The sequence below is a fragment of the Oryzias melastigma genome, linkage group LG8 (genome assembly GCF_002922805.2).
Source record: "Oryzias melastigma strain HK-1 linkage group LG8, ASM292280v2, whole genome shotgun sequence".
NCBI lineage: Eukaryota > Metazoa > Chordata > Actinopteri > Beloniformes > Adrianichthyidae > Oryzias > Oryzias melastigma.
This window is the reverse complement of record NC_050519.1, coordinates 23523176-23546286: the sequence shown is the minus strand read 5'-3', so window position 1 is coordinate 23546286 and position 23111 is coordinate 23523176. Positions and strand designations below refer to the sequence as shown.

At 42.0% G+C, this 23111-nt stretch overlaps 1 protein-coding gene across 2 annotated transcripts in view; it reads left to right on the top strand.

The window, feature by feature from the left end:
* The first annotated feature begins 4553 nt into the window (after nucleotides 1-4553).
* The window catches only part of si:dkeyp-72e1.9 (syntaxin-binding protein 4), a 59830-nt gene continuing 41272 nt past the window's right edge, over nucleotides 4554-23111 (top strand). Inside the window, exons 1-5 of one of the 2 annotated variants that reach the window (XM_036213031.1) lie at nucleotides 4554-4833; nucleotides 8166-8239; nucleotides 19602-19697; nucleotides 21519-21588; nucleotides 21658-21732. In XM_036213031.1, coding sequence (XP_036068924.1) covers nucleotides 4787-4833; nucleotides 8166-8239; nucleotides 19602-19697; nucleotides 21519-21588; nucleotides 21658-21732 — 362 coding nt within the window. In that variant the 5' untranslated portion in view covers nucleotides 4554-4786. The remainder of the gene's footprint in view (nucleotides 4834-8165; nucleotides 8240-19601; nucleotides 19698-21518; nucleotides 21589-21657; nucleotides 21733-23111) is intronic. The other variant, XM_036213030.1, reaches the window with a different exon arrangement.

Below are 23111 nucleotides of genomic sequence, written 5' to 3'. Positions count from 1 at the left end.
CAGGATCAGAACTTCTGTATTGTCCTGCAGGCCAGCCCTCTCTGGCCATTGGTAGGACTTCTTGATATCAGTCACTTCAGTTATTGTCCGGTGGTACATCCATGCAGGGGCTTGTCCCCCCATGAGGTTCTGTCCTCCAGCATCCTCTGCTTTCCATTGTCTGAGACATTCACTGAGCACACTGTCAGTTGGGGTCTTGAGTTTTACATATCCATGCATCTTGGATGTTTCATCCTCGATAGTGGCTTCCAGGCTCACTAGTCCTTGGCCTCCTTCCTTGCAGCTAGCATACAGTCTCAGGGGGCTGGATTTGGGATGGAACCCTCCATGTATGGTGAGGAGTTTTTGAGTCTTATCATTTGTGGTCTGTATCTCTTCCTTTGGCCATCTTATTATTCCTGCAGGGTATCTGATGACTGGCAGCGCATAACTGTTTATTGCCTGGGTCTTGTTCTTGCCATTGAGCTGGCTTCTCAGGACTTGCCTTACTCGTTGGAGGTATTTGGCTGCTGCAGTTTTCCTTGTTGCCTGTTCCAACGCCTCCCGGAGGATATTGTGTCGGACCGTGAACCACAGTTTACCTCGCAAGTGTGGCGGCACATGTTCAAGTGTCTGAGTATAAACGTGAAGGCTACCATCTTCAGTCCAATGTCCAAATAGAATATTTGAACCAGGAGATCAAGCGGTTCCTTAGGACATATTGCAACTAACATAAAGAGGATTGGTTCCAATTCCTGGTCTGAGCTGAATAAGCCCAAAACTGGACGAAGGCTGCCACAGGACTCTCACCCTTCCATTGTGTGCTGGGCATACAACCACCATTCTTTCCGTGGCCATGGAACCCACTGAGTTGCCTGCGGTTGACAACTGGTTCTATCGGTGTGAGGAGACATGGGAGGAGGCTTATGTTCAACTGTCTGCTGTCTACAGAACCCAAGAGCAGGATAATTGCCATCACTGTCAAGATCCCAGGATAACGCCTGGTCAGTGGGTCCGGCTCTCCACCTGTGACCTCCAGCTGAGGCTACCCTGCAAAAAACTCAGTCCAAGGTTTGAAGCCCCATTCCAGATAAACAAATCACCTGTGTCCTACCTCCTTCAGCTAACTCCTGAGCACCGTGTCTCACCCACCTTCCACGTCTCACACCTGACGGACTGAGTCCTCTGTGTCAACACATCCCCCCTGGTGGGAGCCACATATATTTTTAGGAAAATTCAAACAAATATGCCAACAGGCAAAACAAAAAGTTATACAGATCTCTTTTTGTTTTTGAGTTTATTTGAACTTTGTTTTAACCTATGACAAAAAAATTACTTTGAGGCCAAAGTTCAACAAAGTTGAACAGTTTTTCTGTCTCAAATGTGAAATTCAAGAATTGCAACCCAACTTCTAAACTATCAAAGCCTGTTATAATAAACCTCACGGTGGCACAAGAGACCAGAACAGGTGACAGCAGGGGAGAAGCTAGGGGGTGCTCCAAATGGGATGGACACTTACTGGTGTTTGTAAGAATGTTTTTGAAGGAAATTAATTAAAACATGTTTTATTTATTTAAAAATAAAAATGTTGCAAAGTGGGTGGAGCCCAGTGGGTATTTAAAATGAGAGAAATAAAAGATTTGTCTAGACCAGGGAGTCAGATTTTACCACTCAAATGCTAAATTGTGAAAGCCAAGAAGTAAACGACACTATAGCTCAGCTAACAATGCCTAATAATATATCAGTTAGGTGATTTATAAACTGTTTTTCAGTGATAGAAGATGTGGTCCCGGTCCAGAACCAAATGACTACATAAACTTGTAATTCTGTTGAAAACAAAATATCCAACATTATATGTTTTTGTTGCTAGGGTGAGACAGAACGGTCCAAAAACCCCATATGCTTGATTTCCAGTCCTAAATCGCTGATGTGTTTCAGTTTTGCTAAATGCTGTACAGTGTCTGTGTTTCAGCAGCTCTCTCCCAAAGGTCTATATTTAGCCTGTCCACATGACATATGGATTGTCATGTATTATCCTTTTGTCATAAGCTGGCTGTGTGTTTATGAATGGCAGTCGTTGTATCTGCTGGCTAAGGTGCAGCTCAGCAGCAGGAATGAAAGGGAGCGTATAACTGGAGAGGTCCTGTCTCACACCAGCATCATGTTCCAGAGGCTGAAAGTGCCTCTGGGATTTGCCAGGTATGTTTCAATGACTTCTTTTTTCAGATTTGGAGGCGGAAGCTTACACGGTTCTGGTGAATGTTCATGAATCTGGGCAGGATTACTGATGACTGAACAGTGACCCTGGAATGCATGGATCAAACAGAGATTTGCTAGCGATGATACTCGCGATCTGCTCCTGAAGATTCAAGTACAAATGTTCACGACGTCCAACATTGCTGATTTACGATCTTTATAAATATAGTAGAGTGTAGCAAAATATTATCTGGAGACAATGTATTTTTACTCTGAAATACAGAATAATGTTGGATTTTAAGTTTATAAACTAAAACAAAACCGAATTTGCAGCACTACTGTCACAGGAAGTAAGCAGACCATTGTGTCGGTGAAGATTCCGGTTTTCAGAGTAAAAGTAAAAGCTTTTTCTCCGTTCAAAAACTGAGACTGAAGTTCAGCTCACTGACATAACTTCTGAAAAAATGAATTAGCTTCAACTCCAGAGCTTTAGCTCCAGTGCTTACTTTCTTTTGGTTATGGTAACTCTTCGATAGTGGACGTAATTAACATAACTTCAGCAGATCTTGAAGCGGAGAAACGCAGCCTCACGCTGCTGAAAGGAGGATGTCATCAACGTGAATCAGCTGATTCTGCCGCGGAAAAAAGAACTTTTTTCATTCGGGCTCTGCACCAATATGTAATACTTAGAAAGTAAAATATTGAAGAACTTGGAGGATAGAAAACTGTGAAGAACATTTTCAGGTTTTGTTGTTAAATTATCCAAAACAGCAGTGATTTTTTTAAAATCACTTTTATGTTGTTTTTGTTATGGCTGAACTTAACCAGAAGATTTACAAAAATGTAAGTTTGAAATGACAACATTTCTTTATGTCTAAATCTTTGTGTTTTTATCAGTTTTGTTGATTCTGAACTCCTGTTCTAAATAAATGTATAAATGATTGTGATTTAATACAAATACTTTCAAATTTCATCCATCCAGTAAAAAGACATACACATAGCAACAAAGATTTTATTAAAAGTAAGACTTGAGGTTAAATTCATGAATCGTTGAGCTTGATTTGTGAATTGAACCGGATCCACAACCCCAATGACAACTAGTGTATGTCTGACAAATACATTTTGCAATAAAAAGTTTGGCTGTGAAGTGACATTCTATAAATACGCTGATTTATGATACGAGAAGTTTCAGAACCTATAGGGGACAGACAAGATGCAAGAAATGAATTAAATCACCATCCAGAAATGGTTTTTGTGATCAACACTTCCACACTTCCAAAAGAATCTCTCCTAGCTTGGCTTTAAAGCAGTTCAGCCAAATGAAACGCATTGGATGTGACCTCCATGAAGCCCGATTACAGATACCTAAGATATGTGACAAATGTTTGACTTTGCTTTATTTCTGAAATGTCCAAATATCTGAATGGGTAGCATGACAGCCTGATCGGTACCATAAATGCATCTGTGTAGTCCTGCACGTTCTGCATCTAAAGAGTGACACAATGATCTGGTCAAATGCCGAGAACAGATCTCACACATCCAGGTGTGTGCAGGTATCCCCATCTTATCAGAGTTGTAGCAAAACAAGAATTTAGTGTGGGCTATGGATTATATCTCTGAAAAGTGTTGTTGTTCAGGGATACATCACTTATTTTTACCAACTCGCTGGCCTTGGGACAGTGTCTGCCCTGAGGCTAAAAGGGTGTGAGTTCAAATCCACGGCCGAGTCATAAATGGGAGTCAGTGCTTCCCTGCATGTCACTCAGCATTAAAGGTTAGGATTGGGGCTTACCTGGTCTGCAGCTCACCGCTCCCTGAGAACATGCTCTAGGACAGGTCAGGTCAGTCTAGAGGTTCACAGAAAAATTAAAAACATTTGAATAGACTGAAGCAAAGTATGAGAGAACATATTTCATCCCAGAAATAACATTTCTCTAACTAGGACAATACAGACTGGGACTTGAACAAAGATGCAGCTTTAATAAATCTGAACCTTCTCACCATGAAGCACAAGACTTTGAAAGTGACTGAAGACAAAGACTTTATAACATATAGGCCAACCAGCAGGCTGGCTATGCGTGCCAAATAAAAATTCCAAATAGTGGATGGCAGCTAAGGATTATGTGTGGCCTATAAAAGGAAAAGTAGTCACTAATGCATTTGTGCGGCCCTGAATCCATTTTGGTTCAGTTATGCTTCTGATATTTTATTGAATATCATTTTACACGAAAATAAAATGTCATTCAAAAGAAGAATCCTGGTTCCTTTGTCAGACAGTGAAACTCCAATGAATCTATAAGATTTCGTTTGCGTCATAAGAACTTTTCAATTTGTCTATAAAATGACTCGGGAGAGGTGAGCCTGGAAGACTCGCAGACATTCGGGAAAAGCCGTGTGCAGAAAGTGCTCTCTTTCATTTTGACTTTGGTTATGTAAGAGATTAAACGTGCGGCTGAAGGTGGAAATGTTCGGGCGCAGTGCTGCTGCCCCGCATTAGAGGCCGTCCGTCCGTCCGCGTTCAGAGCATCATGTGCGTGACCGCCGGCTGCTGAGAGCGGAGGCTGCGGGCGTCCGTGCGTGCGTGCCACCGACCTGTGCGCTCCGTGCCAACATGCCAACCTTCTCCGTTATGTACAAAGGAGCGGTGATCATCAGCAGGTAGGCAGCTGCGGCTCCGCGGAGCGTCTGCGGAGCGTCGGTCGTTTGAGGATCGCTGCCTCAGGAAACTCGCAGCTGGGAATGTTTCTTTAATATTATTTTGTTTTTCAGAAAGGCGACTTTGTCAGTGCGCAGCGTGCGTGCGACTGCACATGTTGGCCGTGGGCGTGCGTGCTCCGCCGCGCTGCCTGTCTTTGTTTGTTGTTGTCAATTGTTAGAGTAAAATTGGTGATTTGAATCTTTAGTGCAGAACAATTAGACGCTTCTTTGAAGAAATTATCAAACAAACTAACTAACCGTTCAACCTTTGGAGTGAAAGTTCCTATTTGTCTGCTCAGCTGAACTCAAACATTCTCATGGTCACTACAGGTCCACCAGACACTGAGTAGCCAGAGTAACCTGGACATGCAGGCATGTTTTCTTCCAGCAAACATCTCATTTTCTCACATCTTTGCCTTTCACCTTCTCCCTTTAGGGTGCGCCACAGCCTTCCTCTAATCCTGTCTGCATCCCTCCGCTCACACCAACCTCCCTCATGTCCTCCTCTTCATCCATGAACCTCCACTTTGGTCTTAGAACTCCAACCTCAGCATCCTTTCACCATCATCATGTCTCAAAGCCCAAACATCTCCATCTGCTTCCCTACATTGATCTCCAGAACATGATCTGATCCTTTGATGGATTCATTCCCGATCCTCTCCATCCTGGTCCACCCATCTCTTTGACAGAGTCTCTAAACCACATACTCTCATGTCCCTCACCTGAAACCTTCCTCCACCTGTGCCAACCTGCACATCTCTTTACCTCTGTCCTACTCTGTTGCTTGTTGACCCTAAAACCCCCCTCCAATGAAAACTGTGTTTTTAACATGTTTTTGAGGAATGTTTTGGATAAAGGAGGGTTTACATAAAAAAGGGGTTTGTTGAAGTTCTAAGTATTTCTTTTTTTAAAAATTGTTATGCTTATGGAGCAGATGATGTAGGAAAACCCTAGTAGTTGTTGCAACAACTATCTCCAGTTACTGTCTTCTTGTCATCTGTCTACTGGAACTGTAGTCAGCAAAACTTTGAGGATGGAAAAGCTGTAGACAACATTTTCAGGATTTGTTGTCAAATGATACAAAGCAACAGTATTGTTTATGTTTTGTTTACTGCTGAAGTTAACCAGGAAGTTGACAAAAACCCTAAATGACCCTGTGATCATAAAGGGTTAGTCATGGTCTCCCATTCCACCACATCCCAAATGTTCTGTTGGGTTCTGGTGACTATGAAAGTCATTAGAGTCCAGTGAACTCATTGTCATGTTCTAGAAACCACTCTAAGATGATTCCAGCAGGCACATGTGGTTTCCCATCAGCCATCTGCTCTCTCCGCCCTGTTCCTGTCTCAAGATCAGTGGAATGTTGCTGTTGCGTGACCTCGACTGGTTTCAGCATATATGGTTCCAATATCTAAAGAAATAAGAAATAAGTGTTTCTTCACCACACACAGAACTGCTATTCTCTGGATATTTTCTCTTTTTCCGACCATTCTCAAGGGTTTTTTTATTTGCTATATATGCAACAACGTACACCGAGACATATTGGAATTCGGGTGCAGAACTCTCAGATTCACTGTTTGGGTTGAAAAGTAAGATTTCTGTACAAGTTTAAATAGTATAGCAATTACAAAAATATGTACATTAGAAAAAAAATAGAATTATAGAAAGTTCAAAATGTATAAGTAGAATGACAAAAAGTACAAAAAGAGCAATTTAGAGAGTCTGGAATATTGCACGTTGACCAATTTGACAAGACATATTGCACGTATATTTTAGTGAGGTTGTTTTTTTGTTTTTTTTTGTTACATTTTCAGTTATTCTCCATAAACTCTAAAGATGGTTGTGGGTGAAAATCCCAGTAGATCATTAGTTTCTGAAATCCTCAGGCCAGCCTGTCTGGAACCAACAACCATGATGCGTTCAAAGTCGATCCAATCACTTTTCTTCCTTATTCTGATGCTCAGTCTGAACTGCAGGAGATCGTCTTGACCATATCATGTGTAAATGTATTGAGTTGCTGGCATGTAAGTGGCTGATTAGAAGTTTGTGTTAGCGAGTTGTTGATAGGTGCAATGTTTTAAGCCTCTGGATATAGAAGTACAGAAAATCATTGCTATGGCAACAGAAGCGATTGAGCGGCTTCACCAGCACTCCTGCTGCAATGCTTTCAGCAACACTAATAAAGTCCCAGGGTCAGGCCCAGATGATATGAGTCTAGCCAATCTAGGACATTATGTTTGTATAGGAGCAAATGAACTGGCCTTAAGTCTGGTTTATACTTCCACACGATTGGTAATCGCTCGCGTTGCATCCACAATCTGGCGGTCTCGTTCACACTAATGTTGGCTGGATTTGATTGCGACTTCACTATAACTGTGATGTACTTCCGACTGGTGTTTATACTTTTTAAGCAACGTGATCGTGTTCTGCGTGTATGTTAACATGACCATCAACCTGATCAGACACTTGCAGCATCTGCGAGCGCGCAGACACATGAAAGGTAGAGGAGGAAGTGATGAGTTCATCCACTAAACAGAAGCAGGAATACAAAGACGACTAAATTACATTAAAAGAGAACAAACTGCATTCTCTAGTGCTGTAAAATATGAGGAAGAAGACGCATTTTTCCAGAAACTTGCTCCATTTTCTATCTAGTTGTCCACTCTCTGTCTCTCTCTCTGTGTGAAGTTCAGGATTTCTTAACTTCTTCAGTAACTTTCATCATTTTCAGTCTTAAAAGGTATTTTTCTGGACAGAGCTTTCTTTGTAGCCACATACTCTAATTGCTGAAGTAAATTCAAGTTAAATGACTTGATTTGGCCGCGATTGGACTCCGACCGTAACATTTCAGCCGCGGGTGACGTCATCAGCAGGTGCAGAATTCTGATGCGACTGAAGCGATTCTGCTCTGGTGGCCGTGTGACCACTGTGACGAGAGCGATTAGGAATCACGGGGAAGTAGAAACCAGCCTTTCGTCTAGCTCGTCATCTGTCTTTCTTCCATCAAAAAGCATGGCCTCTGGGTTGAATTGAGCTCTGACCCCCCCACCATATCAGGGTGGTAATCATTAACAAAATGTGTGTAATTAAAGTTTGTCACTACGTTGTTTTTCATTCTGTGTGAGTTTCTGCTTAGCTGAAATGATGTATTCAACAGCTTTCTGTGTTTATCTGTGCAGAGAAGCTGATGCTTTGGGTGGTTTAAGGCTCTGTGTTCTGCAATGTCAAAAAGGGGTTTGTCTGTAGTTTTTGTTAACTTTCATACTTTTGTGTTATCTCTTCCTCTTACACAGGACACTAATGGGTCCGTATGGAGTTGACCGAGCCGTACATTCCATTGAATTTACAGAATGTGAGAATGGATTGGGTAAGTGTCTATCTTTTTACTCTGTGTAAAGATTAAAGATTCACCCCAACGAAAATGGTGCTTTAAGCACGTTCTTGTGGAATTTTTATCAGAGTGGGGGACGTGGAAAATTGATCTTAAAATTACATTGATGAGTATTTATTTACTCAAAAAGTGTTGATTCAGGAGTCGAGTCAAAATACGCTGGCCAGCTGGAGCAGAACTCCCAGCTCCGATCCATTCTGATACATCCACTTGAAGACAAATAGATCCATGACCATCTTTGTTTTCCTCATCTAGATCTGGTTCAAAACTTTATGACTGGATCCAACATTGCTTACCATTGTTGTCACACAGATAATGTTAGGTTGGGGTTGTTAAGAGCTGTAAGCTAGCAGAAGGGAATGTAAACTGATGGATGACAGTATGTTGGGGTGGGCTTACTCTGAGCTAACAGTCTCGCCCACAATTCAAAGGTCCATTTCTAACTAACTCCTGCAGCTCTGCAGAAACTATGTCCTGTGGTTTGTTTTTTATTTTTTGCTAAAGACAGCATCATCACAATTAAAGGGCCACTGGGAACACTTTGAAAATAGATCAGAAAGACTTTAATTCCAGCAGTTTTTCTGCAACGTTTGGTTCACTGCTTATGCCAATTTGTAATGTTGTTTCTCTTGTGATTCCATTAACTAAATAATTAATATTTTATCATTTTGTTTTCAAGAATCTGTTCAGACTTTCTTTGTACAATGATTTCTATGTCTGTTAAGGTGACAATTTATGCAAAATTATAATTAGGTTATCCAAAAAACAGAACAGCTTTTCTCTTGTCTGCCATCACCAGCACATATTAAACTCAATGATGATGATAATAATAATAATAATACATTTAATTTGCTTGGTGCCTTACTTGAAACCCAAGATGGCTGTACAAAAAGTGGGGACCGATTATAAAAACACTACAGTAAACTAATGTTTTGGAGGTCTGGGGAGTTCCAGAGATGGGGGTGAGTGGGTGGGGGGGCAAAACAGTTGAATGCTGTGCTCCACATGGTGACAACAAAAGAGCAATGGGGACAACCAGATAGAGGGAGGAGGAGGGTCTGGGGAACGGGTGGGTGCAGCAACATGAACTTTGTTTTTTAAAATGATTAAGGCTTTTCTCCGTGGGACCTGTTTTGTCCCAACTCTCAAGGACCAGTGAAGTGCAGGTAGAAGGGTAGAAGGGAATGAGTTGGTTAATGAGTCAGTGGCGACGATAAATCATGATGGTCTGTAAAGAGACTTTTGAGTTCTGAACGATTTGTTCGTGAGTCGTACATCACAAGAGGAGTGAGGACTGAGGCAGGTGCAAAGGTGTTGTTGATGTGCAAGGGGAGAGGGTGCTGTTAAGGATGACACCCAGACTCTTTACCTGAGGGGAGGAGGGGTTGTCAAAGGAAATGAAGTGTATCTGGATTCTTGGCGTGGATTTGGTGCCCATCAAGAGAAGTTCAGTTTAATCACTATTTAGTTTTAGAAAACTTGAAGTGAACCAAGATTTGAATGCACAAAGGCAGCTGGTAAAGGAGGTGAGTGGAAGAGTGGAGTCAACTTTGTAGAGCTGGGTGTCTTCTGGGTAGCAGTGGAAGTGAATATTATATGCACAAAATAAATGACTGAGAGCGAGATGGTAAAAGGCGCCCAAGGACAAAGCCCTGGGGCACACCTGTAGTGACAGAAACTTGAGGGATCTGAGTGGAACCAGTTGAGGGGTTTGTTTGTGATACCAATGGTGAAATCTTTCTAGGAATAGCTTTGAGAGATGGTGGGAGCTCAGATCGAGGAGGAGGAGGATGAAAATGAGACCAGTATCAGCATCAAGGAGAAGGTTTATGGAGATGTTGAGGAGTGCTCCTTTTGTGCTGTGATGGGGAAAAAGCCAGGCTAGTATTGCTCACATAAATGATGACAGGAAAGGTGTGCTTGAAGTTGTGCAACGACTGTTTTTCCAAGGATTTTTGAGATGGAATGATCAGAAATTGGGTGGAAATGACTGAGATTGGTGGGATCTGATCCGGGTTTGGGAGTATGGGTGTAACAGACACATTTTTGAGGGTAGGGGGAGGAATTCCAGTGGGAGGCATAAATGATGTTGCTGAAAAGAGAGGAGACAGCGGGAAGAGCGATTTTGACCAAAGACAGTAGGGAATGAAACAAGATTACCAGTTAAGATTGAGATTGTTGAATCAGTTCAGAGATTTGGTTGACTGACTGTTGAGTAAATGATGAGACTAAATGTTGTGGGCCAGCAGTGGAATGGAGGAAAGGGGATCAGGACTTGAACTGTGTATGAGTTAGAAAACCACTTTAGTCCCTTTGGATGCTGAATAAACATTTGACGGGATGAAATAGAGGTTCCCAGACAGTGCCATGCATGAAGCTTTCATTCTTTGGATTAAAATACTTCATGTCAGCCTGAATGCAGCTGTTAAAACATGCAGACATTTCATTTTTTTACTTGAAAAAGGAACCAGACAGCTTGACATTGATGGACTTGAATCCGATATGAAACACAGAGGTACTGGGATAGACAAGTGAGCATCCACCATAGCTATAATGGAGTGTTTCTCTTTTATAGACTTCAAACAGAAGTACAGACATGGTATTTTCAGTTGGCGGGAGAATTTTACCAAAATAAACCCCTGCTCCAGTGCTAGCAATCCAACAGCTGTAACTACTACATGAACAGTATGCAGAGGGAAAAATATAACCATAATGAACCAAGCGAAGGATCATAGTGGGTCCTTAAAGGGAAAAGCAAAAAAAAAAAAAAACGGCAAAAACATGATGTGCAGAAAAAGGGCTTTATAGGGTGAATGTGTGTGTGTTGTTGTGTGGCTCTGCATTTGTCAGGAACTGCTGGCGTAGGACCCAAAATACAGGAGACCAGGCTTGGTGGCAGAAACTCAAACTTTTAATAAATAAACCAAAACATGACAAAACTATGACAGCTACAAAAAACAGACAAAGCAAAACAGATGATCTGACAAAAGTGAACTGAAAACCAGAGACTTAGATCAACTGAGGGCAATGAACTGAAATGCAGAGAGCTGTGGATCATGATGAACCTGGAACTGGTGTTACTGACAAAGGGCATCTCAGAACATGACCACAAACAACTGAAAAACCAAACTACTCACAGTGGGGGACTAGGTGCCTTCTAGGGGAATAGAAGGTCATTCTCATTCTCCCAACAGTTGCTGGGATAAGTCTAGTAACCCAGTGATCCCAAATGGATAGAGCAGCTTTATACAATCAGCAGAGCCAATGTGGGCAAACACAGGTAGGGGCACCGCAGAAACTGTAGACAAACCCATTCGGGGTCCATAAACTATATGGGGTCCACTTGGCCTCGCTGGCTAGGAATTGACCACGGCACATACTATTAACTTTCACCATGCTCACGAACTCCATGACTTTAAGAATGATTGGATACTCACAGCAGCCACAAGTCCAGGTTATACAAGCGTGAACTTCAAATGTTCTGATTGGTTTAGAAAGCCGTTGTGTGGACAAAAGTTAGCATGTACTATGTTTAGGTAAACATAAGTATGATGTCAAGTATTATTACTGGAGATTTTGCTTGTTTTACATGTTTTCTATTCAATTATGTTATTGTTGGCAGTCTGGCGAAAGGAATATAAAATCTACTACAGTGAAATCACTGCACTATTGCTGTTAGCCCGAAAAGTGGAGTTTGTTCTCACTAAAAGCTGCTTCTCTGCACTGAAAGCTTTTTTTTTTTTGGTAAATTGACTAAAGCCTCCTTCACCTTCACTCACCATTTGGTTCTGTTTTAGGCTGTTTTTTTAATACCAGTTTCAGAACCTGTGCCTTTTTCCTTTTTTAGCGCCATTTTGTGGTATTTTTTTTTTGCCTAGTTTCTACTGTAGTTATGTGTCTGATGGTGTTTTAACTTAGGGAAAATGTTTTTTAAGGTTTCATAGCATTTTTTGTTTTCTTCTAATGCTAGCATTTTTTTTTTTACAAATGCAGCTCCAATTATTTTCTTGCTTGGTGTTTTTTGGGTTGAACAGCACTAAATATGTTTTAGCAATATAGTAAATATATAAAATATAAACACGCTTTAAGAATATCAGGTTGAAAACCTTTTTTCAAAACCCTTTGTGAATTCAGAAATATGTCTTAGAGTGGATTTTCTGCCATGCTGGAAAACTATAAAAACACATCACAAAGTCACAAACTTACTCTATTACAAAAACTTCAAGTTTGGACTTTTTCATTGCTACATCATTGTTGTTTTTGGTGGTGGAGTTGTTCATTGCATGATGTTTTTTTAAATTTAAGAATACAACAGAAAGCTCTGGATAAAAAGCCAATACATTAATATTTAGAATTGTTTTGGAATAAATGTTTGGAGGGAAGCTTAATTTCAGGTTGAAATCATGCTACAAGATCATTGGCAATATTTTAATACACAATGCTCTAGTTAACTTGTACAATATTTTTTTTATAAATTAGTTTGACACCACTGCTTTATGAAATGTCACACTAAAAAGAGAAGAGTGTAATAACAATGATTTTTTAGATCTCAATGATTTGAGTCTGTAACTAGTAAAATGTCTAAATGTAGTAATATAGAAGTGACTCTTCTTGACTTAGTTCCCTTGCTTACCTTGATGAACTTTTATCATATGAAGATCTTTCTTAACTATTCTTGCTCCAGTTTTCTTTATGAATTCAAATTCTATTTAGCAAACTAAAATGAGTTGAGATGTTTACCTCGATGCCAGCATAGATCAAAATTTCTGGATGAAATTTAGTATTGAAAGCATTAAAGGGACCTAAACCCTAAAGTTTTAACTTATTTAATGCAGAGCCTGCAGATGGATGTGTTATATGAAACAACAGAGGTTACCAATTTAGAATGTCTCAGAGACACAGATACCTGTGGGCACTGTAATGGTAACGCCTTGGAGTGATGCTGCTTGGTCCTGCACACGTGTCCAGGTGCTCTGTAATCAGGTATGACCATGGCATACCATTTTTTAGAGGATTTTTGGAGGATTACTCTTAAAAGCATGAACGGATCAAAATACCACCTTGGGGTTCTTTATAGTGTGGAATGAACAGTAAAATGCATTTAAATCCTCAAAAAGTGGAATTTTCATGGCAGGGCCCCTTCAAAGAAGTGAAGTGTTTACACAATCACTGTTCTCTGTGATTGTGGGACTGCACAGTGGCACAGTGGTTAGCATGTACTTTGTTTTGGTAAAAAGTACACAGCATGAAGCTCCAGTTCAAATCTCGACTGAGGGACCTGAACCAGAACCACCAACTGGGACCTTTCTGTGTGGAGTTTGCATGTTCTCCTCCATGTGTGGGTTTTCTCCGGGGACTCCGGCTTCCTCCCACCATATATGTCATTAGTGCGGCCCGCAAGGCTGATATGAATGACACTTGTTGTGTGCAGAGCTGAACGAACCAATCACGGTGACGCATATAGCTCTGGAGGCGGGACATCGGCCGGGCTGTCCAGTGCCTCGCTCACTCATTCATTCCTCCAGTCAGCTGGGCGGAGCTTGCCTCTTGTCAAAAAACGTGTTTCTGACGCCGCGTGTGGGAGGAGCTACCAACTCCTTCTGTGGATGTCTCACTTATAATGAATGGAATACACATTTGATTGTGAGGAATCAGGTTTTTTGACGTGCTGACTGTTCCTATTAAATCAAGGTCCCCAAGCTCCAAATCGTAAAAAAGTGCCCCGCACTTCTTTCACCGTGCGGCGAATTCGCTGTCAAAAATGTGATCCTGAGCATGAGGCCACTGTTGCGTGCGGGTGTTTGTAAAGTTTAAGGTCCACACAAAGTGCTTTACATAAAACATTAAAAGAAACAATCAAAAGAAATAGTAAAAATGGGATCATTAAAATAACATTAAAAGAAAGTAAAGAGATTTTAATTTTAAACAAGCATAGATAAACAGTGCGGACGTAAACTTTTGAATACATATTAATCAAATGCAACTGAGAACAGGTGAGTCTTTAACCTGGATTTAAATACACTGAGTGTTTCAGCAGATCTAAGGTTTTCTGGAAGTCTATTCCAGATCTGTGGAGCATAGAAGCTGAATGCAGCTTCTCCATGTTTAGTTCTGACTCTAGGAACTGATAAAAGACCGGATCCTGATGACCGGAGAGGTCTGGCTGGTACATACTGGGTCAGGAGGTCAGTCATGTATTTTGGTGCTAAACCATTCAAAGCTTTATAAACCAGTAACAGAACTTTAAAGTCTATCCTCTGACAGACAGGTAACCAGTGTAAAGACCTCAGAACTGGACTGATGTGGTCTACTTTCTTGGTCCTTGTGAGAACCCGAGCAGCAGAGTTCTGAATAAGCTGCAGTTTCCTGATGGATTTTTTTGGTAGTCCTGTAAAAACACTGTTACAGTAATCAAGTCGACTAAAGATGAAAGCATGCACTAGTTTCTCCAGGTCCTGCTTAGACATCAGATCTTTAATCCTTGAGATATTTTTGAGATGATAATAGGCTGATTTAGTGACTGCCTTAATGTGTTTATCAAAATTTAGGTCTGTGTCTATCACTACACCCAAGTTTCTGGCCTGGTTGGTAGTTTTTAGTTGAATAGATTGAAGCTCTGTAGTGACGTCTAACCTTTTTTCTTTAGCCCCAAAGACAATAACCTCAGTTTTGTTTTTGTTTAATTGAAGTAAGTTGTGACACATCCAGTCATTAATGTCCTCAATGCATTTACCAAGAGCCTGTACAGGGCCTCGGTCTCCTGGTGTCAGTCTAATATATATCTGTGTGTCATCTGCATAGCTATGGTAACTAATGTTGTTGTTCTTTATAACCTGGGCCAGTGGGAGCATGTAGATGTTAAATAGAAGTGGTCCCAGGATGGAGCCTTGGGGAACTCCACATGTAATTTCTATTGGTTCAGATGTGAAGTTATGAAATGAAGCTTTATTTGTCATGTGCAGTATCAACACAGGTCTATACAACAATGAAATGCTTGGGATGAGAAGCCAGTGAACTCGCCAATTTGGTAGGTACTTCTAGATACAGTAGTATGTAGAGTAGGTAGAGGATAATACAGATAAAAAGTAATAAGTAATAAAGTAAAAAGTTAAAATAGTTGTAGTTAGAAAACTAATACAAAGGAGAAGGATTTAAAAATAAAATAGAAAAATAAAGAAGGTGATTATACAGGTGCATAAAAACAATTGGGATATAGAGGTATGAGGCTAGTGGCATGGTCTCGATGGGTTTTAAATATATTGCACTTAGGTTGTTATACATAAGTTGGTACACATGACCAGCCTCAATATTTGAAGGTGCTATTTTGAGTTTAGGAGTCTGACAGTTTGAGGTAGTAGCTGTCTCTGAGTCGTTTTGCGCGTGCTGGCAGGGTCCTTTATTGTCTGCTAGAGGGTAGCAGTTGAAAAAGTCCTTGCGCTGGGTGAGTGTGGTCCTTGATGATGCTGCGTGCTTTACGCAGACTTCTGCTGTGATAAATGTCCTGGATGGAAGGAAGGGTGCTGCCGGTGATGTCCTCTGCTGATCGGACCACTTTCTGAAGCGCTTTCCGACTCTCAGAGGTGCAGTTCCCATACCACACCGTGATGCTGCCCGCCAGAAGGCTCTCGATGGTACTCCTGTAGAAGTTCCTGAGGATGTCGGTGTTCATGCCAAACTTCTTCAGTTTTCTCAGGAAGTAGAGTCTTTCTTTACCACAGTGTTTGTGTGTAGCGTCCATGTCAGATCCTCGGTGATGTGTACCCCGAGGAATTTAAAACTGCTGACCTGCTCCACCTCCACATTGTTGATGAGAATGGGTATGTGGTGGTTTGTGTGTCTCCTAAAGTCTACAATCATCTCCTTTGTTTTATTGACATTGAGAGGTTGTTTTCCTGACACCAGCTGGTGAGTGATGTCACCTCGTCTCTGTAGGCGCGTTCATCGTTGTTAGAGATGAGGCCAAGGATGGTGGTGTCATCAGTGAACTTCAGGGTGATGTTGGAGCTGTGCTTGGCAGTGCAGTCATGAGTGAACAGCGAGTACAGGAGTGGGCTGAGGACACAGCCATGCGGTGCGCCGATGTTGAGGACATGTGTGGTGGAGAGGTGACTGCTGATCCTCACTCCTTGGGTCTGTTGCTGAGGAAGTCCTGTATCCTGCTGCAGATGGGCTTCTCCAGACCCAGGTCGGTGAGTTTGGAGACCAGTTTAGCGGGGGTTACTGTATTGAATGCCGAGCTGTAGTCAACGAAGAGCATTCTCACATAAGTGTTCTCTTTTTCCAGATGGCTGAGTGAAGTGTGGACAGCAAGGGCAATGGCGTCATCTGTAGACCTCTTGGCTCTATATGCAAACTGCAGGGGGTCTTAAAGTATCAGGGAGGGAGCTGCAGATGTATTTTTGTATTATTTGTTCGAAGCACTTCATAATTATAGATGTGAGTGCTATGGGCTGGTAATCATTGAGGCAGGATGGTGTGGGGGTCTTCGGGTTGGGGACAACAGTGGAGGTCTTAAAGATGATGGGCACGGTAGACTGGCTCAGAGACAGGTTGAAGATGTTGGTGAACACCCCAGGGAGCTGGTCGGCACAGGTTTGCAGCATCCGTCCGGCGATGCTGTTGGGCCCTGGTGATTTGTGGGGGTTCACCTTCTTAAAAGCTTGTCTCACCGTGGCTGTATCAATGCAGAGCTTGGTGTCTTCAGTGTTTACCGGTAATCTGGTGGTAGGTGCGGTGTGGTCTGCATCAAAGCTGGCAAAGAGGGTGTTTAGTTCTTCAGAAGGTGAAGCAGGACAGTTCCATGGGCCTACTCCTCCCCTTGTAGTCTGTGATGCAGCGCAGTCCGTGCCACACACGTCTTGGGTCATGGCTTTGTTGGGCAGATTCCACTCTTCTTCTGTACTTCCTCTGGGCAGTCCTGATGGTCTTTCTGAGGTCGTATTTGGCTGCTTTGTAGATTTCCAGATTTCCTGAGTTGAAGGCAACAATCCAGGCTTTGAGCTTTGCATGCACCTCTGGTCCAACCCAGGGTTTCTGGTTGGGGTACGTGCAGATGGTGGATTGGTGGACCGTGTTGTCAATGCATTTTTGATGTAGCCGACAACCGAGTCTGTATACAGGTTTATATCCCCATCCGCTGCGTCTGCGAACATCTGCCAGTCTGTTGTTTCAAAGCAGTCTTGTAGGACCTCATCAGATGTAGTGAAGTTACCAACTGACACAAAATATTTCCTGTTTTCTAAGTACGTTTTGAACCAGTTTAGTACTGGCCCGGTGAGACCCACCCAGTTTTCCAGTCGTCTGTTATCTTGCCTCCCATTGGCTCTGTCTACATCCAGCAGCATCGCTGCATCCTCTGGTAAACACACATTCACCTAAACACGTTCATGAGTTAGCCCATATTTGAGGCCCGTACATTTGAGTTTGTGGGCCTATGTGTGTGTTGGTGCACATTTGAACAGAATTTATTAAAAACATAGCACTCAGAGCGATATGTAAGGCAAGTGGTGATGGGATAATATGTGTGTGCATGTGTCTGTGACTTTAAGAGAAAGGTGTGTTTATATAACCCTTGTGTTATTCTAGACAAGTTTACATTTGAGAACATGTAAACTCCACATGGAAAGGTCCCAGCTGGGACTTGAGCCAGGGTCAAAAGTACTGACCACTGCACCAACATGCAGCCCACATTATAAAAAATACAAAATCAAAGTTTTTTTTTACAACGGTTGCTGTTTAGAATTCTTATTTTTTGTTTTTTGGACAGTTTTTACATCTCTCTCTCCCTCTTCGCTTTCAGTCCTCTATTTGCAGTTATACCACAATAGAGGAGGAATGACACAGCAGCACCGACAACAGACACTGTTGTGAAAATGACGTCGGCCAGTGGGCTCAAAGTCCCACTTCTACATAAAATGACATGCAACACCGAAAACATTAAGTCTGAATAAAAAGTGTAAATTGAGGACTGAGTGTATAGAGGATGAGGCGGCTGGGTGGCTGAGTGGGCTAGGTGAAGGGCTGACACACAGGAGGACTGGGTTCGATTCCCAGGGTCGTCCACTGATCCTCATTCAGATTGGGTCCTTAGACAAGACCCTTGATGCTGCTGCCTAACTGGGTCCCTGTGCCCCTCAAGTACAGGGTTGTGTCAGGAAGGGCATCCGGCGTAAAAACTCTGACAAATCACTGATGTGAAGCAGTGGTGCTGTTACGCTGTGGTGACCCCGAAAGGGATAAGCTGAAAGTGAATCCAGTGTATAGAGGATGAGAAATGAAAAACAAAAAGTCATAAAAACAAAGCATGAAAACACACAGCAGCAGTTACAAAAATATATATACAATTTTAGAGTTTTGTTTGAGTCAAGTTTTTTGTATTTCTTCAAATTTACTTTTTATCTAATTATTAATGTTTCTTTCAAGTTTACAATGTGCACTGTTTGAGTTTAAAACTGTTTTTAAATTTTTTATTATTTTTCTAAGTTTCTTGCTTAAACTCTGTTTTTAAGCTCATCCTGATATGACCCCTCAATCTGTTGCCCTGAGGGCAGAGGATTGCGCACAGAAAGGGGATAAAAATAGAAATAAAGACATGCATTTTATCTGTGCATTTTATCTGAGCCTCTGAAAGAACCACTGTCTCATCCCTTACTAGCTTTAGTTTTTTCTTTAATTCAGTAAAATCTTTCAACAAATGTTCCTAAAAATAACTATGTTGCCTTATTTGGTTTATCTGTCTAAACTTAAAAAATAAAGATATCTGAAGGTTGAAAATTCCACATTTTACCGACCTCAGGACCATAAAATATGTAAACGGACATATTAAGTAAATAAATCCTACAAAAACATCACACTGTTCTAGATGACTTCATCATTTTTCCACTTCTTTAGTTTAGAGTAAAGATATTGCTTATGAAGAACTTTCAGTTCTGCCAAAGTGATTATGTCATGATAACAAAACAAATGGCAAAAGTAATTTACTGTGAAATGTTTACACAAATCAAAAAAGCATCAGAGCGAGCGTTATTATTTGTGAAGTTCCAATTCGATCCAGATCATTCCAATAAAGCTAGATTATTCTTACTCTATAAAAGCAGCCTATTTAGATGGGCTACAGATTTCATGGAAGGGCCTTTCATGTAATTCCTGTACTCCGTAAATAAAAGGCAACAGGAGAGAGTGTCCATCAGCATGAATGGATGGAGTCTGAGAAGACATAAAAACAACCAAGCTTGAAAACATCTTTGAAAAATGTCACCCGTTTTTTGTCGGTTTGTCGAATAAAAAAAGCTTTTGGTTAGTTGAGCTCAAAAGGCACAACCTTTTCTTTTATCCACAGGAATAAAAGTGTTCGGAGGAGTGAAGGAACAAACAGGAGAGGAATTTGGAGTTTATGTCAAGCGGGTTTTACCGGGTGGCCTTGCTTCAGCTGATGGTAAGTCCGCATAAAAACAAGGATTTGAAGTGATTAAGGCTTTTTTAGACCTTAAGTCCTCACATTTGTCAGGTGTCGAGATCAGCTCCTCAATGTCACCCCCCCCACACACACCCACACACACAGATACATACATATGTGAAGCTTAGAGACCTTCCACCAGAGGTGTCCAAATCCAGGCCTCGAGGGCCGGTGTCCTACACATTTTCCAACCAACCTGCCATCGACGCTCCTTATTGACCAGACACACCTGATCCAGGTAATTGGCAGCAGATGAGGCAGGGTGTCTGGAAAACCAGCAGGAGGCCGGCCTGGACTGGTTTATGCTCTCACATCAGGATGTAAGGAGATGTTTTTTTGTAACTTATGGTCTGTTTAAGAAAAACTCTCCTAAAGCCTCCCAAAACCTAAAGCCCTCACTTGCATCTGCAGCACCTGTACGGGTTAAGCCCCCTGCGGGTGCTGTGGGTTTTGGGTTGTCCGGAACAGGGTCGTAGAGAGGAGGGGCTGCATCTTGTGTCTTGTAGTTCTCTTGGTGCTTGTGCAGTCACCTCCAGGGACATCATAAATTGGAACGTACCATTGTGCTGTGCGTGGTATCGTAAGGCATTTGTAAGAAATGTGTAAGTTACAGTTAGCATTTATGACATATGAATAATACTGTCCTACAGTGCCTTAACGCCACACTCTAGTCATTAGTAAGGTGTGAGCACTGGCCCCTTACTGACCACACAAATGCCACATGCACAGGGTGTGCACGTGATACTTCATAGGATGCCTGTGGGACATCCACTCAAACTCTGATTGTCTCATTTCCCATTATCTAACAGTCAGGCTGCAAGCAAGGGATGCACAAGAGAGCACATTTATCACATCAACGTTTGTTGATGTGATAAGGTTAAGAGAAGGGTAAAAAAAGAAAAACAGAAAAATCTGTATGACCTAGCTCCTCCAACTTACCCTTCCATGTTTCAAAAGTGTTCTTGATATTTTACGCAGGCCACCTGTTTGTGCCGGATAAGTTTCCTACCTTTAACCCACATTCTGCCCTATATATCTACCTGTTAAGACAGTTTTGAGCAAGGCTACCAATCACATAGTTTCACATTTATACTTGAGATTTAGACAGGCATGACTGTCCCTAGATAGCTGAACAGAAGGGTATCTGTCTTGTAAAGGAAGACCTACACCATCTGTTCAGAGCCCATGGGTCTGACCTTTAGCACTTGAGAGTTTGGATTAAAGGGGCCAAATTTCTTAAGTTTTCTGAAATTAGTAAAAATTTGTTGGTTATTAAATATGTGTTGTTTTGGGGTTTTTTTATACCTGGAAGTAAAACGACTCAATCTATGAGGCTCCGCGAGACTAGCTGATCACTACTAGCTTCAGCTGCTAGCTTTGCAGAGAAAGTGTTTGTGTTAGCCTTGGTAGGGGGGCTGACTCTTCCTGAAAGGGGCTGTCTCCCTCTGTGACATCAGCACGTGAGGACCCGCTCGTTTTCGTGGGTATGGGAGGGGCTGCTGCAGACAGCGCATGTTTTTAGAGGATTACTCTGAAATACATGAACGGATCAAAATACCACCTAGGGGTTCTTTATAGTGAGGAATGAACAGCAGAATGCATTTAAAACCTCAAAAAGTAGAATTTTATGGTATGACCCTTTACATGGGCTCTTTAAAACTGTTTTCCCAACAGTGAAAGCAAAACAGCATCCAAAATCTGTCAGTCTGCTGCAGCATGTTAACTGAATCTCTGAGTCCAAGTCTGATGAGCCAGTGAGTTCTGCAGGACTAATATCTGAGCTATCTTTTTTGCTAACAGGAAACCTGATGTCAGGGGACCAGATCCTGGAGGTAAACGGGGACAGCCTTGTAGGAGTCACAAGTGAAAGGTTCCTATCACTGCCCTTTTTCAGATGAGAGGATTGAACAATGTTGTAATTGTGTTGTTCTGTTGACAGAGCTGTGGATATCCTGAGAACAGCCTCTGCAACCAATCACATGCGCCTTCTCATAGCCAGAGATGAAGAAGCAAAGTAAGTCAAGCAAGAGTCAAATATTTTTGAATCAAGCAGGCTTTCACAGGTGAACTGCGAGAAGGTCTAAGGTAAAAGTGCCAGAGGGAAATCCTCAGAATAGCAGTCATAGGGAGAAATGTGTTTTGACGATGCATGAAGAAACTGCTGTGAAAAATCTGTTGATTTGTGTTTTGCTAGAGGTTTTAGCTTTGTTATTAAATGTAACCTGAAATATGAAACAAATCAGAGCAAGCAGAAGTTGTGGAACTGATTCAATCACTGCAGACAAGGGTTGATTTTAAACCAGATTTCTGATCTCTCTGCAGCTAGTTTTGGTGAAAACAGTCTGCTTGCGTCTGTGTGTGCAGGTACTGACCTGAGCATAGGTCAGCAGCACCTCGAGTGAAGCTAATATTAACTCCACAAGTTAAATTCTATGTGCAGGGGAAGGTGCATCTGTGTTTACTCTACATTCACCCCCATCACTTTGTGGGGTGCTCACTTAACATACTCAGAGAAGGATGTAACCTGGCCAGTGCTTCTGACAAGATGAGCTGTGAGTGTTAATCTGCAGTTAGTGCTTTAACTACCCTGCAGAAGGAGGGATTATGCCTGTCTGTCTGTCTGTTCTCTTATGCCTTCATCTCCACACATACAGAATTTTCAGTCATCTCTGACTAAACAGAAAAGTTTCATTTTTTAGCATTCTTGTTCAGACTGCACCAGATATTTATGTTCTCAAACAAATCAGAGAGATGAGGCTGCTGTCCTCAGTTTTAGATGCAATAAAGAATGGAGGATTATCCTGACTGGGGAGCACGTGAAGACACATAACATTGGTATGCTTAAAAACTGCAGGGGGCTCTTCTTGTCATAAACATGAAGACTATCTGGACACAAAACTCCCACGTTCTGTGGGTTTCACTGATCACTTTAAAGGTCCTGACCTTTATTCTTTCACACCTTTCATTCATTGAATGGGTCTCACAAATGTAGGGACTGATATGAAGATGAGCGCCCAGAGGAGTTTCTCGTGCATTCTTTACATTTGAAACAGCTTAGGTTTGCTCAAATAAAAACAGTGTATTAGTTCTTACTGTCCAACTCTATTGCTCTGTCTGTGCTACGGATTCTAAAGGTGCATTCAACCGAATATGATTCGCGTGACAAATTTGCATGCCCCGCCCCTCTTTCATCCGCTGCTCGCCGCCTGCCAAAAATGATCCTGAGCAGGACACCCCGGCTGCGTGTGGGCGTCTGTGAATGTTAAGGTGCTCACACACCGGCGTCGGCGCTCATTCCAGCGGGCACCCCAATGAAAAGTCCATGTCTGAAATTCTGTTCTACCCCGTGTTTGCATGGAACCCCCACCGAAAGCGGCCCCCCGAATGTGCGCC